The sequence below is a fragment of the Callorhinus ursinus genome, unplaced genomic scaffold (assembly GCF_003265705.2).
Source record: "Callorhinus ursinus isolate GAN/ISIS: 27379988/994484 unplaced genomic scaffold, GSC_fseal_2.0 scaffold11, whole genome shotgun sequence".
In the NCBI taxonomy this organism is placed as follows: domain Eukaryota; kingdom Metazoa; phylum Chordata; class Mammalia; order Carnivora; family Otariidae; genus Callorhinus; species Callorhinus ursinus.
In genome coordinates, this window is record NW_027397073.1 from 26311426 (window position 1) to 26328213 (window position 16788).

The 16788-nt window shown below is 40.6% G+C and overlaps 1 protein-coding gene across 1 annotated transcript in view; it reads right to left on the bottom strand.

Annotated features, from left to right (window-relative positions):
- Positions 1-10725, bottom strand: part of KATNAL2 (katanin catalytic subunit A1 like 2) — an 88384-nt gene extending 77659 nt beyond the window's left edge. Inside the window, exon 1 of the mRNA XM_025886882.2 lies at positions 10622-10725. Within this exon, the coding sequence (XP_025742667.2) occupies positions 10622-10672 (51 nt within the window). The 5' untranslated portion in view covers positions 10673-10725. The remainder of the gene's footprint in view (positions 1-10621) is intronic.
- Between the last annotated feature and the right edge of the window lie 6063 nt (positions 10726-16788).

The following is a 16788-nucleotide window of genomic DNA, read 5'->3' on the forward strand; positions in this document are numbered from 1 at the left end:
TGTTTTGTTTTCACTACCATATCCTCAGAACTTAATGTATCTGACTCAGGCTCTGCATAAACATTTGTGAAAAGACTTACAAGATATGTAATAAAGGGGGAAATACAGAATGAAGAAAATGATCTCTTCCATGAAAAGAAAAAAATATAAATACATATGTATTTATGACGTGTACATATATTTCTAAATAGGTATATCAGAAACGACAGATGACAGTTTCTTACAGGGTGAGAAAGCAGAAATGGGCAGGGGGTGGAGAGTAGGGAAGAAGGCATGTACTTTTCATTGTATGTCTTTCTGTTAAATATTGTGTGAGTTCTTATATCACTTTTGAAATCACCTTTATTAAGGTATCATTTACATATAGTACAATGCATTCATTTTAAGTGCACAGTCCCATGAATGGGTGCACATATGTAATCAGCACTCCCATTCAGATTTAGAACATTTCTATCACCCAAACGTGTTCCTTCTGCCCCTGTGGTTGTTGGCAGAATTCAGTTCCTTATGAGCTGGAGGACCGTGGGCCTTAGTTTCTTGTTGGCTGTTGGCTGGAAACTTCCTTCCGTCCCTTGCCACATGGGTGTCTCCAGAGAGCAGCTCATAACAAAGCACCTTGCTTTGTCACAACTAACAAGTGTGTGTCCGTCCTGCTTGGAAGGTTTTGAGTTTCTTGGATCTGTGGGAAATTTTTAGCCATGATTTCCTTGTATTTTTTTCTCCTCTTCGTCACTGCTCTGGGATATGAATTGAACGTGTGTTTGACTCCTTGATATTGTCCATCATGTCACTGAGGTTTTTGTCCATTTTTTCCTTCAAACTTTTTCCATGTGTGGCAGTTTAGATAGTTTTTAGTGAGCCTTTCGGATTAAAATGCTGTCTTTTTCAACTCTGTGAGTTGTGTTTTATTTTTTATCTTCTGGTTTTTTCCTCTTTAGAATTCTGTTTTCTTTAAATCCTTAAACATATTTATCATAGCTATTTTAAAGTCCTTGTCTGCCAATTCTGTTTTCTCCACTATTTCTGAATCTATTTCTGTTGACTGAGTTTTGTCCTGGTTTTGTTAGATTTTCCTGTTTCTTACAACCGCTAGTAGTTTTTTATTGGATGCCAGTTTTTGTGAATGTCTGGATTTTCTTGTCTTCTTTTAAGTGTGTTGAGTTTTATTCTGGCGGATAGTTTAGTTATTTGTGGGTAAGTCTGATCCTATCAAGCCTTGCTTTTAAGCTTTGTTAGGAAAGAGAGATCTAAAGTGGCCTTACTCTAGGGCTGGTTTAGCTTACTCCTAATGCACAGGCTTCCTGGAAACTCCACTAAGTGCTCTGCTCTTCCACAGCATTTCTCCACTCGGGCTGCTTGGCATTAAAATGTCTTTCAGTGTTACAAGGAGGTTATGTGAACACCACTAGTTGTTCAATTTATCGTTCCCTGGTAACTGGGTTTTCCCCAGCTTTGTATATTTTTCACTCTATAGATGCACAGCTTAGTATTCAGCCCAAAACTCAGAAATATGGAGCAATTTGTTTGCAGAGCCCCCTCCTCCCTGGTCCCCTTTCCTCCCACCATCAACCATCTAAGTCTTCCCAAACTATACTCTCGGTCTCATCTCTGCTCTGCTTAGATACTCCCTTGGGTGTCAGAACCCGGTTACTGCTTCCAAGCTGAAGCCCTTCTCCCGTGAGCACACTGTCCACTGGCTGAAAACAGATTATTCATGTACGTAGGCCAGGTTTCTAGCTGTGTACGGTAGGAAGGCTAGTCTGGCACCTGTTACTCCATCACAGTGGGAAGCAGAAAGCTTTATCAATTTTTTTTTTTTGATGCATACAAGATTTATCTGGGTGATGGGGCACCTGGGTGACTCAGTCAGTTGAGCTCCCAACTCTTGGTTTCAGCCGGGGTCATGATCTTGGGGTCTTGGAATCAAGCCCGCCTCAGGCTCCCACTCAGTGGGGAGTCTGCTTGAGAGTCTCTCCCTCTCCCTCTGCCCCTCCCCTTCCTCATACATGCACATGCATGCTCTCTCTCTCAAATAAAAGAAAAGAAAGATTTATCTGGGTGGTGATTTATATATTTTTATATACTTTTAAAAGTATATTTGTATACTTTTTGCATTTAAAAATAAAACCTAATAAATGTTATTTTTCCAAATGAAGGTATTTTTAAACCAAACCATCAAATATACCAATTCATATCTGTACACTCTCATATTCTTTTAGTGGTTGAAAAAGAAATAAAACACAAAAAAAAAAGTCTCCAAGAGTAGCAGTGTGACATTCGCAAAGTGTTCCAGGTGGTCCGATCAGTCTCCCTTTCTTGGTCCATGTCCAGGAAGAATGTGGTCCCACAGCAGCCACAGCATTTTAGAAGATACCCACGAGGCTGCTGCAGTGGTCAGTAGTGAAGTGGTTAATCTTCCTTGTGGAAAAGCGGAGAAGAACATTTAAACCATAAAAGTTACTTAAAATTCAGCTTCGCTTTATGGTGATTTAGAGTTTGTTTAATTAGTATTTAGAACTGCACATTGTTTATAGCTATTGGTATTCCAATAGATGCTTAAATGTTTGAACATTTAAAGTTTAATAAGCTTCAGTTCTTTGAGGAAAAACACTGATGTAATTAAATTTTCAATTACTCTTTTGTTTAGGGGCCCATGCAATTAATAAAAGCTACGGCATTTAACAACACTCATTTAAAAACCTAGTCAACCACCTCATTAATTAGCTAACACTTATAGCAGATATTTTTTAATATAAAAGTCTCACAAAGGCAAAGTCACCACTTTTGAAAAGTATATATAATGATATAGGAGAAATAAAATTAACTTTGTTCCAGGATTATTCTGCGTGTACATATGTGTGGATCAATAATGGCTTTCCAAAAAGCATTCTTGTGCATTGATACTAATTACTGTTTATTTGTTTTGAATTGTGTGGTCAAATTAAAAACACCAAAGCAATTTCTCCTTAGAGCTTCCTTGCCCTTAGCACGTTTTAGAGGATATTAAATTCAAATTGAAAAGAAATAAGTTGCAGAGGTCTAAAGATTGGAAAAAGTCTTATTTTAATTAAACACTACATTTATTTGGGTTTTTTTTTTGTTCTGTTTTTGTTCATGGTTTTCTTCTCCTTTATTTAATTTCTTCTTTTTTAAAATTTTTAATTTAATTTCATTAACATACAGTGTATTATTAGTTGAAGAGGTAGAATTTGATGATTCATCATTTGCATATAACACCCAGTGCTCATTACATCAAGTGCCCTCCTTAATGCCCATCACCCAGTTACCCCATCCCCCCACCTCCCTCCCCTCCAGCAACCCTGTTTGTTTCCTAGAGTTAAGAGTCTCTTATGGTTTGTGTCCCTCTCTGTTTTTATCTTTTTAATTTTCCTTCCCTTCCCCTATGTTCATCTGTTTGGTTTCTTAAATTCTACATATGAGTGAAATCATAGGGCACTTGTCTTTCTCTGACTGACTTATTTCGCTCAGCATAATACCCTCTAGTTCCATCCACTTCTTTGCAAATGGCAAGATTTTATTCTTTTTGATGGCCAAGTAATATTCCATTGTGTATATATACCACATCTTCTTTATCCATTCATCTGTTGATGGACATCTGGGCTCTTTCCATAGTCTATAAACACTGGGATGAAGGTGCCCCTTTGAATCACTGTGTTTGTATCCTTTGGATAAACACTAAGTAGTACAATTGCTGGGTCGTAGGGTAGCTCTATTTTTAAGTTTTTGAGGAACCTCCATACTGTTTTCCAGAGTGGCTATATCAGCTTGCATGCCCACCAACAGTGTAAGAGGGTTCCCCTTTCTCTGCATCCTTGCCAACATCTGTCCTTTCCTGAGTTGTAATTTTAGTCATTCTGACTGGTGTGAGGTGGTATTGCATTGTGGTTTTGATTTGTATTTCCCTGTGCAGAGTAATGTTGAGCATTTTTTCATGTGTCTGCTGGCCATTTGTATGTCTTCTTTAGAGAAATGTCCGTTCACGTTTTCTGCCCATTTCTTGACTGGATTATTTGGTTTTTGGGTGTTGAGTTTGGTAAGTTTATAGATCTTGGATAGTAGCCCTTTATCTGATAAAACATTTCAAATATCTTCTCCCATTCTGTCGGTTGTCTTTTAGTTTTGTCAACTGTTTCCTTGGCTGTACAAAGGCTTTTTATCTTGATGAAGTCCCAATAGTTCATTTTTGCTTTTGTTTCCCTTGCCTTTGGAGATGTCTCTAGCAAGAAGTTGCTGTGGCCAAGATCTCGGAGGTTGCTGCCTGTGTTCTCCTCTAGGATTTTGATGGATTCCTGTCTCACTTTAGGTCTTTCATCCATATTGAGTTTATTTTTTTGTGTATTGTGTAGGAAGATGGTTCAGTTTCATTCTTCTGCATGTGGCTGTCCAATTTTCCCAACACCATTTGTTGAAGAGACTGTCTGTTTTCCATTGGATATTCTTTCCTGCTTTGTTGAAGATTAGTTGAGGGTCCATTTCTGGGTTTTCTATTCTGTTCCATTGATTTATGTGTCTGTTTTTGTGCCAGTTCCATACTGTCTTGATGACTATAGCTTTGTAACATAGCTTGAAGTCCAGAATTTTGATGCCACCAGCTTTGGTTTTTTGGTTGTTTTTTTTTTTTTTCAACATTCCTGTGGCTATTTGGGGTCTTTTGTGGTTCCATATAAATTTTAAGATTCTTTGTTCCAGTTTTTGAAAAATGTTGATGGTATTTTGATAGGGCTTGCATTAAATATGTAGATTGCTCTAGGTAGCATAGACGTTTTAACAATATTTATTCTTCCAGTCCATGAGCATGGAATGTTTTTCCATCTCTTTGTGTCTTCCTCAATTTCTTTCATAAGTGTTCTGTAGTCTTCAGAGTACAGATCCTTTACCTCTTTGGTTAGGTTTATTCCTCGGTATCTTATGGTTTTTGGTGCAATTGTAAATGGGATTGATTCCTTCATTTCTTTCTTCTGTCTCATTGTTAGGGTATAGAAATGCAACTGATTTCTGTGCATTGGTTTTATATCCTGCCACTTTGCTGAATTCCTGTATAAGTTAGCAATTTTGGGGTGGAGTATTTTGGGTTTTCAACATAGAGTATCATGTCACCTGCAAAGAGTGAAAGTTTGACTTCTTCTTTGCCAATTTGGATGCTTTTTATTTCTTTTTGTTGTCTGACTGCTGAGGCTAGGACTTCCAGTACTATGTTGAACAACAGTGATGAGAGTGGACATCCCTGTTTTGTTCTGACCTTAAGGGAAAGCTCTCAATTTTTCTCCACTGAAGATGATATTCGCTGTGAGTTTTCATATATGGCTTTCATGATATTGAGGTATGTTCCCTCTATCCCTACACTGTGGAGAGTTTTTATCAAGAAAGGATGTTGTATTTTGTCAAATGCTTTCTCTGCATCTATTGAGAGGATCATACAGTTCTTGTCCTTTCTTTTATTAATGTGGTATATCACATTGATTGATTTGCAGATGTTGAACCACCCTTGCAGCCCAGGAATAAATCCCACTTGGCCATGGTGAATAATCCTTTTAATGTATTGTTGGATCCTATTAGCTAGTATCTTGGTGAGAATTTTTGCATCCATATTCATCAGGGATCTCCTTTTTGACGGGGTCTTTGTCTGGTTTTGGGATCAAGGGAATGCTGGCCTCATAGAAAGAGTTTGGAAGTTTTCCTTCCATTTCTATTTTTTGAAACAGCTTCAGAAGAATAGGTATTAATTCTTCTTTAAATGTTTGGTAGAGGGCGCCTGGGTGGCTCAGTTGGTTAAGCGACTGCCTTCGGCTCAGGTCATGATCCTGGAGTCCCGGGATCGAGTCCCGCATCGGGCTCCCTGCTCAGCGGGGAGTCTGCTTCTCCCTCTGATCCTCCTCCCTCTCGTGCTCTCTATCTCTCATTCTCTCTCTCTCTCTAATAAATAAATAAATTCTTTAAAAAAAAATAAAATAAAAATAAATGTTTGGTAGAATTCCGCTGGAAGACATCTGGCCCTGGACTCTTGTTTGTTGGGAGATTTTTGATTACTGCTCAAATTTCTTTGCTGGTTATGGATCTGTTCAGGTTTTCTCTTTCTTTCTGTTTCAGTTTTGGTCATTTATATGTTTCTAGGAATGCATCCATTTTCTTCCAGATTGCCTAATTTGTTGGCATAAAATTGCTCATAATATTCTCTTATAAATGTTTGTATTTCTTTGGTGTTGGTTGTGAAACAAGAAGAGTCTCAAATGCACAATCTATCCTTACACCTAAAGCAGCTGGAAAAAGAACAGCAAATAAAGCCTAAATCGAGCAGGAGAAGAGAAATAGTAAAGATTAGAGAACAAATCAATGATACAGAAATTAAAAAAAAAATAGATCAACAAAGGAGCTGGTTCTTTGAAAGAATTAATAATATTGAAAACCCCTTGCCCTTTAGTTTTGTTGATTGTTTCCTTCACTGTGCAGAAGCTTTTTACCTTGATGAAGTCCCAATAGTTCATTTTTGCTTTTGTTTCCCTTGCCTCCAGAGATGTGTCTAGTAAGAAGTTGCTACAGCTGAGGTCAAAGAGGTTGCTGCCTATAATCTCCTCTAGGATTTTGATGGTTTCCTATCTCACATTTTTTAATTTATTTTTGTGTATGGTGTAAGAAAATGGTCCAGTTTCATTCTTCTGCATGTCGCTGTCCAGTTTTCCCAAAACTATTTGTTGAAGCGACTGTCTTTTTCCATTGGATATTCTTTCCTGCTTTGTCAAAGATTAGTTGACCATATAGTCGTGGGTCCATTTCTGAGTTTTTCTATTCTGTTCCATTGATCTATGTGTCTGTTTTTATGCCAGTTCCATACTGTCTTGATGACTACAGCTTTGTAATAGAGCTTGAAGTCCAGACTCGTGATGCCTCCAGCTTTGCTTTTCTTTTTCAACATTCCTCTGGCTATCCGGGGTCTTTCGTGGTTCCATACAAATTTTAGGATTGTTTGTTCCAGTTTTTGGAAAATGTTGATGGTATTTTGATAGGGATTGCATTAAATGTGAGTGATGTTTATAGCAACACAGGCCTACCTCAAGAAGCAAGAAAAGTCTCAAAATCTCAAATTAACAACCTATCCTTATACCTAAAGGAGCTAGAAACAGAACAAACAAATTCCAAAAAAAAAGCCAGGAGAAGGAGGGAAATAATTAAGATTAGAGCAGAAATGGATGGAGGGAAAAAAGGACAAAGACCCTAGAAGAGGAAGTGACAACAAATATGACAATAAAATTGACAAATGGAAAGCAATTAGATAAATGCCAGCTGACTTAAGAGAGCACAGAAAGACAAAAGCAAAAGACAACCAAAATCAAAGAAAACCAACACCTACAGAGAAAGTAGTCAACAAGAAGCACCTAAGTATGACAGAGCCCTAGACAATTACAGGAACTGAGTGCACTGGGTACTTGTGGAGTCACCAGGCACTTCTAAGGACAGAAATAATGAGGAGCAGGCTGAACAAAGTATAAGCGATTCCCTTCCCCATCCCAATCAGGTGACAATTCCTCCCCTACTCTGGCTGAAGATTGGACATTTACTCTGAGAAGAAACTCAACCACACAAACTTTGGAAAGGAAAAAGTAATTAAGTATGCAATTATGTAATTAGGGAAGGAGTAATTAAGCATAATCTGTGCACTGAATAGTGAGGAGAAATCCCCCACCTCACACAGAGCTGTCTTCCCCTGTTTAACTCCAACAATGGTGGCAACCAAGTTTATTGTGCCCTTATTCCTATAGGAGCGGGTAGAGGATTTCTCCCTGGAGAAATTGAAGATCTCAGAGCAATTGTATATGTATGTATAATTTGAAACAACAATAAAAATAAACCAAATAAAAAGGAAGTATTCTGGAAATCCTAATACAGTAGTTGATGTAGATGATCAAAATTGCTTGTGGACATGCAATCCTTTTTATAGTCAGTTCACCAGATCACCGCACCTACCTCCACCTTCTTCCTTCTGCAGACCCCTAATCAGCACAACTCCTTGCATTTACACCCCCTGCAAAATCAAGCCATCAATGGCCATACCTAAATATGTCTCTCAGCGCCATCTAGGGAATAAAACAAAAAATGAAAGTGGATCTGCCTTCAAGTTACATGAATTGTTTGACAGGCTATGTCACATGCACGAAGCAGTAACATAAATTAACCACAAATTAGGGGCACCTGAGTGGCTCAGTTGGTTAAGCAGCTGACTCTTGATCTCAGCTCAGGTCTTGATTGCAGGGTTGTAAGTTCAAGCCCCGTGTGGAGCCTACTTTAAAAAAAATTAGGGGTGCGTGGGTGGCTCAGTAGGTTGAGCATCCAACTCTTGAAATCAGCTCAGGTCATGATCTCAGGGTCCTGGGATGGAGCCTCACGTTGGGCTCCCTGCTCAGCAGGGAGTCTGCTTCAGGATTCTTTCTCTCTCCCTCTGCCTCCCCCCAAGTAGATGAATAAACCTTAAAAAAATTAATCACAATTAAATACTAACTTGTATGGTACAGAATATGTGGAGTTCAGAGACATGTCAGATCAAAGAGAATGTGCCTGGATCAGTGGGAGGCAAAGCAGAAAGTGGTGAAGAAGAGACTGGATGCGGAAATTGGGCTACACCATTGCGGTGCTCTGTAGGTCACGTCAAGGTTTGGGGGTTTTATCATAACTGTAATGAAAAGCCAATAAAAGGATCCCAGCTAGGGAGTGACACAATTTTAAGAAGATCACATGGACTAGAGGGAGGCAAAAACCAATAGGAAGAATAGTTAGGAGGCTACTGCAGTGTATATGTAAGAGATTATGGTGGATTGGATTAGGATCTCAGGGGCAGAGATAAGGATGTTTAAAGACCTATTATAGAAGTAGAATCAATAAGATTTGCTGCTGTCTTCCTTATAGGAGGACATAAGGGAGGGACTAGGAGGAAGGAGCTAAGGAATAGTCCCAGAATTCTGATTTGGGCAATTGGTGGATGGTGGTTTCACATTCCCAGGTGGAGGAAGACTGGGAAAGGTACAGGTTTTAGAAGGGAAGCAAAAAGTTAGATATTGAACAAATTAAGATGCAGATTCTTGGGGCGCCTGGGTGGCTCAGTCGTTGAGTGTCTGCCTTTGGCTCGGGTCATGACCCCAGGGTCCTGGGTTCGAGCCCCATATCGGGCTCCCTGCTCGGCGGGAGGCCTGCTTCTCCCTCTCTCACTCTCCGAGCTTGTGTTCCCTCTCGCTGTCTCTCTCTGTCAAATAAATAAAATCTTAAAAAAAAAAAAAAAGATGCAGATTCTTGAGATATGCCCCTAGATTTGTCAAGTAATCAGTTGATTCATTGTCCTCTCTGTATTCCACCTTCTAGGACACCATGTGGGCTTGGGGCCCAGCAAAGAAATCCACTCTAGAGTCAGTTTAGGGGATGGGGGGTTGTTGGCATATAAATGTTATTGGAAATCATGAAAATATATGAGCCCATTTAGGGCAGTGGTTTTCAAACCTGGGTATGTGTTTACAATGCACTTTTCAAGACCCCATCCCAGATTGTTTCTGATTCAGTAAGTCTTGCGGAGGTCCAGGAATCTGCTTTATTAAAAGTCAATGCAAAATGTTCTATATATGGGTAATTTGGGCTAGACTGAAATAGGCTTGAGGACAATACAAGCTTGAGGAACACCAACCCTTTCCAGAAGCTGGAGAGAAATAGAGAGAGGTTGGTAGGTAGAGGGGAATGTGAGGACAACCGGAGGGTTATCTCTTCTTCTGTATTGTTTGTTTGTTTGTTTGTTTGTTTGTTTTTTAAGGTCAGAGACACTAGGGCAGTGGTTCATAACCTTGGCTACACACTGTAATCACCTGCTGGGCTTAAAAAAAAAAAAGTTGATGCACAGAATGTACCCAAAATCAGTAAATCAGAATCTCTAGAGGTGGGGGCCCAGATATCAGTAGTTTTTTTGAACTTTAATTTTATTTATCCTCCCTCCTCCCCAAAGCATTGTTTTTATTTCCCCAGTGCCTGGCATTGAGTATGTATGTCCTCAATTCATGGGCGTTGTTGTGTAAAGTACTGCTGGGCAGTTAGCAGATGGTACAACAGAAACCATCGTATGACCTGTAAAGGTCATGTAATCTTCGTGTGAAAAGGGTTAGAGTCCCAGAACTGAAGCCCGAGGAGGGAATTAAATACCTAAGGTCCCTCAGCCTTGGTAAGTGGAGAATCAGGATCAGAACCCAGGGTCCCAACTCCCAGGTCAGAGCCGCCCTGCCTTTCAACAGTCTTCCTTTTAACCACTCCCCGCACCTGCTCACCCATCAGGACAGCCGGTCTAATAAACACCACACCGTTTCCTAAGTCACGAACTGCGGTCCCTTTCATCAAACCCGTAGGCACTCCCAAACCGCCCTCGGTCCCAGACCCATCCTATTCCCATCACAGCCTCAAACCCAGCCCTGGACTTGACCAGTGGGGCCTAAGAACCCTCCCTGCGCTTGTGCCACTCGGCGGGGAGGGGGGGGGGGGCCTGTGTCGCCATAGCAACCGGGGGACGCACAAATCGGCCCGTAGCAACAGGAGAGAAGAGTTCCTAGTACAGTTCTTTTTTTGTATATGCTTTCCTTACCGCTTCCCGTGCCTGGTGCGTGAATCTGAGGGTCTGGTAAGAAAGCTCCATTAGCTCCTGTTTAGGGCCGGAGAGGTGAAAAGGGCCAGTCTCTAGCCTGCCCAGTGCTTCCAAAGAAAGCCGCTCGGAGAAACCGGACGCTTAACCAGCCCGCCCCTTTCAGGATTGGTCGGAGCCTAGACAGGTCAGCCAATCGCTGGGCACAAATGGATTCTTTCTCATGCCAATCAATATTAAAATAAACACGTTTAATCCGGAGCCTTTGCACAGCACTGACCAATCAAGAGATGGAGAGGGGATGATTGACAGGACTTGGGGCGGGGTTTGAAATTGTCTTGGTTCGCTTAATTTCTGTCTCTAAAACGCAAGTTACTAAATTTATGTATTTGTCCTTGATTTCGGCAGTTGTTTAGGCCTTTGTGACCCAACGGCTACGTTCCCAAGACTACACTTTGACATCTCGTCTTTTCTAGGCCCCCATCTCCCCCCGTATTAAGTTAAATGTTTGGAAGGAATTTCCTGCTTTCCTTTGAAATGTCCGCAAGCGGTCCTTGCAGACTGGAAGAATCTCCTGTGTACTTTGGCTGTCAGAGGCTTTCTGGGATGCAAAGTGTGCGTCCATCTTCCCCTTCTCCTCCAACTCCCTCCACGACAGACCTATGCTCATTAAAAGCCGACAAACATGGACTTGACATTTTCCTCTGCTCCATTTTCTTCATGTGTTCTGTGTCTTCAATGTCTTTCCCTTCTGTCTCACTTGCTGTTAATCCTATTCTAAACCATCCCCTCTTCATTATCTTCGGGCTTCTTCTTCCATTCTCTACCCTTAGGATACAAAATATCCAAGTTTCCTCAGTCTAATACAAAACAAAACAAAACCCCCCAGAATCTCTCATCTTATAATTGCTGAATTGAATCACCTCTCTCCCATTTACTACAAGCCTTTTGAAAGGACTAGGAGTCCTCTCTCTTCCCTTTGTCACCTCCCATCCAGTTCTCAACACATTCTGTCCCTCCTCCTTTGAAGCTGTTCTTCCCAGAGTCTTTAATAACTTCCTAATTAGGAAAGCCAATTATAGATTATTTTACACCTTTATCTTATTTAAACTTAGCACCATTTGAACTGTTGACCACTCTCTCATTAGAAATAATAACTACAATTTATTAAACATCTATAGCACACCAGACAACGCACTTTTTTGTGGTTATCTAATTTAATCCTAACACCCCATGGAGAAGTCATTAACACTCCCAATTTACAGTTGTGGAAATGGGCACAAAGAGCCAAATTAGCCAATTTTAAGATAAAATTAGTATGCAAAACTGTCTCCTGAATGAAGCCAGTGTGCCTTTCCACTACACCATGCTGCCACCCTCCCTGTCCAGTTTCACCTGTTATTCCTCTAACCCAGGCAACCCCCACCCCCATCCCCAGATTACAGGAATTGTGAACTACTTCTGAGCAGTTTCTTTTGCTTAGAGGTTCACTCTCACTTCATTTGCCTAATAAAAGCCTATATTGCCTCCTAAGACACAGCTCTGAAATCACCTTCTAGGACAGTTCAATGGAGCTTTTCCAATCACTACACTTACCCCAGGTAGAGTTTAGGCAAAGAGAAAATTGGTCCTGATTTCATTGCATACCTTTCCTGTTGCACTTATTACATTGTTTTGTTGACATAATTTTCAAAAAATTAAAAACAGAATTCTCTTTAATATGAACGGACACATGTCAAAGATGCCCCTTAAGTCCTTCAGGGAGCCAGTTAAATGGTAAAGGTGGTTTAAAGAGCATTTTGAGGTACCAGGTATTCACAGGCATTTAAAGAAAACAAAGTTAGAATAAGGGGCGCCTGGGTGGCTCAGTCATTAAGCGTCTGCCTTCGGCTCAGGTCATGATCCCAGGGTCCTGGGGTTGAGCCCCGCGTTGAGCCCCGCGTTGAGCCCCGCGTCGAGCCCCGCGTCGAGCCCCTCATTGAGCCCCGCATGGGGCTCCCTGCTCCCTGCTCCAGGGGAGGCCTGCTGCTTCCTCCTCTCCCTCTCCCACTCCCCCTGCTTTTGTTCCTTCTCTCACTGTCTCTCTCTCTCTGTCAAAAAATAAATGGAATCTTAAAAAAAAAAAAAAAAGAAAGAAAACAAAGTTAGGATAAGACTGCTGGATTATATACAAAACTGGTCAATGTTCTACAGGGCAATACAACCATAGCCTTTGGAATTTTTTCTAAGGGGAATAGATACATTCCTCTAGTTTTGGCCATTTACATTTCAATTTTAATTAAAATTTAAAAAGTTAAAAATTCAATCCCTCAGTCGCACTAGCCCCATCTCTAGTATTTAGTTGCCATATGTAGCTTGTGGCTGATATATTGAGCAACACACATCTAGAATATTTCCATCATCACAGCAAGTCCTATTGGACAGAGATTGGGCCTCCTAAACATTGTTCTAGTGTGACACTGAAAGGTCATGCTATACTGTTTTGCTGTATTTCCAAATTTAATGTAATTTTTTCTAAGGGGTCTCCTTCATGTGACCACTGGCTTTCAAACTTTTCTAACCAAGACTCACATTAAGAAATTCATTTTGATCAACTAATATTTGACAAGTCAAGAATACTCAATGGGGGAAGGACAGTCTCTTCAATAGATTGCGTTGGGAAAACTAGATATTCACATGCACAAGAATGAAATTGGACCCCTATCTTATACCATTTACAAAAATTAACTTGAAATGGATTAAAGACTTAAGCATAAGACCTGAAACCATAAAACTCCTAGAAGAAAACATAGGAAAAAGTTCTTTAACATCTGTCTTAGCAATGATTTTTTTTGGATATGCACCAAAGCACAAGCAACAAAAACAAAAATCAACTATAGCAAACTAGAAAGCTTCTTCACAACAGAAGAAATTATCAATGAAATGAAAAGAGAACCTATGGAATCAAAGAAAATATTTGCAAACCATCTTTCTGTTAAGGGGTTAATATCCAAACTATATAAGGAACTTACACAACTCAATAGCTAAAAACAAACAAACAAAAAACCCCCCAAAAATCCAATAAGAAAAATGGGAGACATACAAATGAACAAGTTCATGAAAAGGTGCTCAACATCTCTAATCATCAGGAAAATGCAAATCAAAAACACAGTGAGATATACCTTACCCCTGTTAGAATGACTACTATTAAAAAGACAACAGATGCAGGCAAGGACACAAAGAAGAGGGAACCCGTATGCACGGTTGGTGGCAATATGAAGTGGTACAACCACTGTGGAAAACAGTATGGAGGCCCCTCAAAAAATTAAAAATAGAACTACTACTTGATCGATCACTTCTGGATATATACCCAAAGGGAAAGAAATCACCAGCTTAAAGAGATATCTGTACCCTCCAGTTCATTGCAGCATTACTTACAATAACCAAGACATGGAAACAACCTGAGAATCCAGATGATTATAGAAATACGTCTCTATATGTGCCGAAAGAAAAAAAGTACCATTAACTTAGAATTCTATATCCATGAAAATACTCTTCAGAAATGAAGGTGACCTTGAAAAGGTGACTGCCGGGAGTTGGAAGGTCAGAAAGGAAACTGTGGAAGTGTCCTAGATGAAGAATAATGAGGCAGGGACCGTAAGGGCTGAGAGAGAGGAGATTCTCAGATGAGGTCTTTGGAGATCACCCAACCACAGAGTTACTCCTACTGTTTTCTATTTTTTAAAAAAGATTTTATGTATTTATTTGTCAGAGAGAGAGAGAGAGAGTGAGAGAGAGAGCACAAGCAGGGGAAACAGTAGGCAGAGGGAGAAGCAGGCTTCTGCTGAGCAAGAAGCCTGATACGGAATTCGATCCCAGGACCCTGGGATCATGACCTGAGCTGAAGGCAGGCACTTAATGGACTGAGCCACCCAGGCGCCCCTACAGTGAGTTTTCTAGACCAGAGATCTTATCACACTATTACTTAGAAAACCCTTTATCTTGACATGTCTGTCCCCAGTCTCATCTCACCCTGTCTTAAAATTAGTTTTGATTAAAGCCACCACTTTAAAAAGAAAAAGCAAACATAAATGCATACGTTTTCCCTTCAAGAAAGAAACTCAGGTTTGCCTGGCTGGCTCAGTCAGTCGAGCTTGTGACTCTTGATCTCAGGACTGTGAGTTCAATTCCCACGTTGGGCACAGTTTACTTAAAAGGAAAAAAAAAAGAAAGGAACTCAACTTTTCTCACTGAAATTCTCTGCTAGCTAGATTTGCTGGGCTAGGGCAGTGTTTCTCAGACTTATCACTATTGACATTTTGGGATAGATAATTCTTTGTTGTGGGGGACTGACCTGTGCTTACTAGGATGTTTAGCAGCATTCCTGGCCTCTGTCCGCTAGACACCAGGAGCACTCCCCGAAATTGTGACAACCAAAAATGTCTCCAGGCATTGCCGAACGCCAAATGTCCCCGGGGGGAGTAAACTCATCCTGAGATTAGAACCTAGGATATACACATAAGCATGCACACCCTCCATCCCCAGCCCAGATAAATTAAAAGAAAAAAATAAGGGCAAAGTTCTGTCCAACAGACCATTCTTTTTCTTTTTTAAAAATTTTACTTCCAGTCTAGTCAACATACAGTGTTATATTAGTTTCAGGTGTACGATACAGTGACTCGACAATTCTATACGTTACTCCGTGCTCATCATGATAAGTGTACTCTTAATCCCCTTCATTTATTTCCCCCATCCACCCCCCAATTCAACAGATAAATTTATCTTCCCTTCTGGAAGATGTTTCCGTGTCCCATTCTATACCTTCTTCCACTCGGGGCCACATGGACCTTTTCCACAGCTGGCCCCTTGAGACTTTGTTTTTCTTTCTCATGCTCTTTCACATGGGGGCACTTTTCAGCATGTCAGGGAAATTCGGGAAGATCTTGCTGCCACAGATGTGCACCTGGCCCGGCTGTGCCACATGGCATGTCCGGAGGGGATTGTGATATTGGACATCTGGCAGTTCCTGTTATCCTCTGCCCCTGAGCTTCCCATGGTGCACCTCACCGGTGTTTGTCTCTCATTTTGTGGCCTTTAGTCTTAAGCAGGACCCGAATTGGCACACCAGTAGACATCTCAACAGGAAGAGAGTGTGGCCTGGGCCTCTTTTCCTTTCTGGTGCAGCGGTAATTCCAGGGACTGTGAAGGTGTGAGGTGAGCAAATGGTAGGTTCCCTGCTCTCAGAACCAATTTTTTTAATGTATCAATGTGTTGCTTCCCAAACTATGAATACCTACCGAGAAAAGAAAAATTCTCCTTTTTCTAAGAAACACCTTTCATAAAACACATTAAAATTTCTTATGCTTGAGTTCTAAACAGTCTAAATAACGACCAGGGCAACAAAATTGTGTCTGATGCACATACTAATGATGCTTTCAAGTTGTGTCATTTAAGGTCTATGAGCTACAGCTCAGGGTTACCGCTTCTTTCTCAAGGCATATTATTTTCTGAAGTATTGAAAACACAGTCCAACTTCAGCTGGAGAAAACAAATTATTCCAGTTGCTCCTTCTCCCACATTGAGGATGTTCTATAAAGTGAATTCTGAGTGTTTTTAAATCATAATCTTTGATTTATTGATTACTCTCTTCAAATCATACTTTAATCCATCAATCCCCATCCCTTTCTCTCCCCAGCCCCTCCCCAAGCAAACACCTTGGATTTCTGTATTCACCACCTCACTCTCGTCAAACAACTTCAGTAGGGCTTCTCAAGGCATGCAAGAATGAGGGGGAGTTTTCAAGAATGACAAGAAATATACCTGCCTCACTGCAAACCCTGTGACAGTCAACTATAAGTCATCTCCGAATATATATTGTTAAAACTCCATTTTTTATGTTGCTAAAAAAAATCCTGCCATTCTTTAAAAACTGTCAACTCTGACAATGGGAAGAGAAAACGTTTTAATCATATAGCCATTCTGTGTCGATAAATCTCTCTCTGCCAACGATTGGTGAAATGTGAGAATAAAACTTTTTCTGGATCTTATCCAAAACAAGAATGAAATCTGGGTTTTGCCCCAACACTCTTACCAGTGTTGTTTTTCTAAATCGCCCTAAATGGATTAAAATGTTGGCTCTGGGACGCCTGGGTGGCTCAATCGGTGAAGTACCTGCCTTGGGCTCAGGTCAC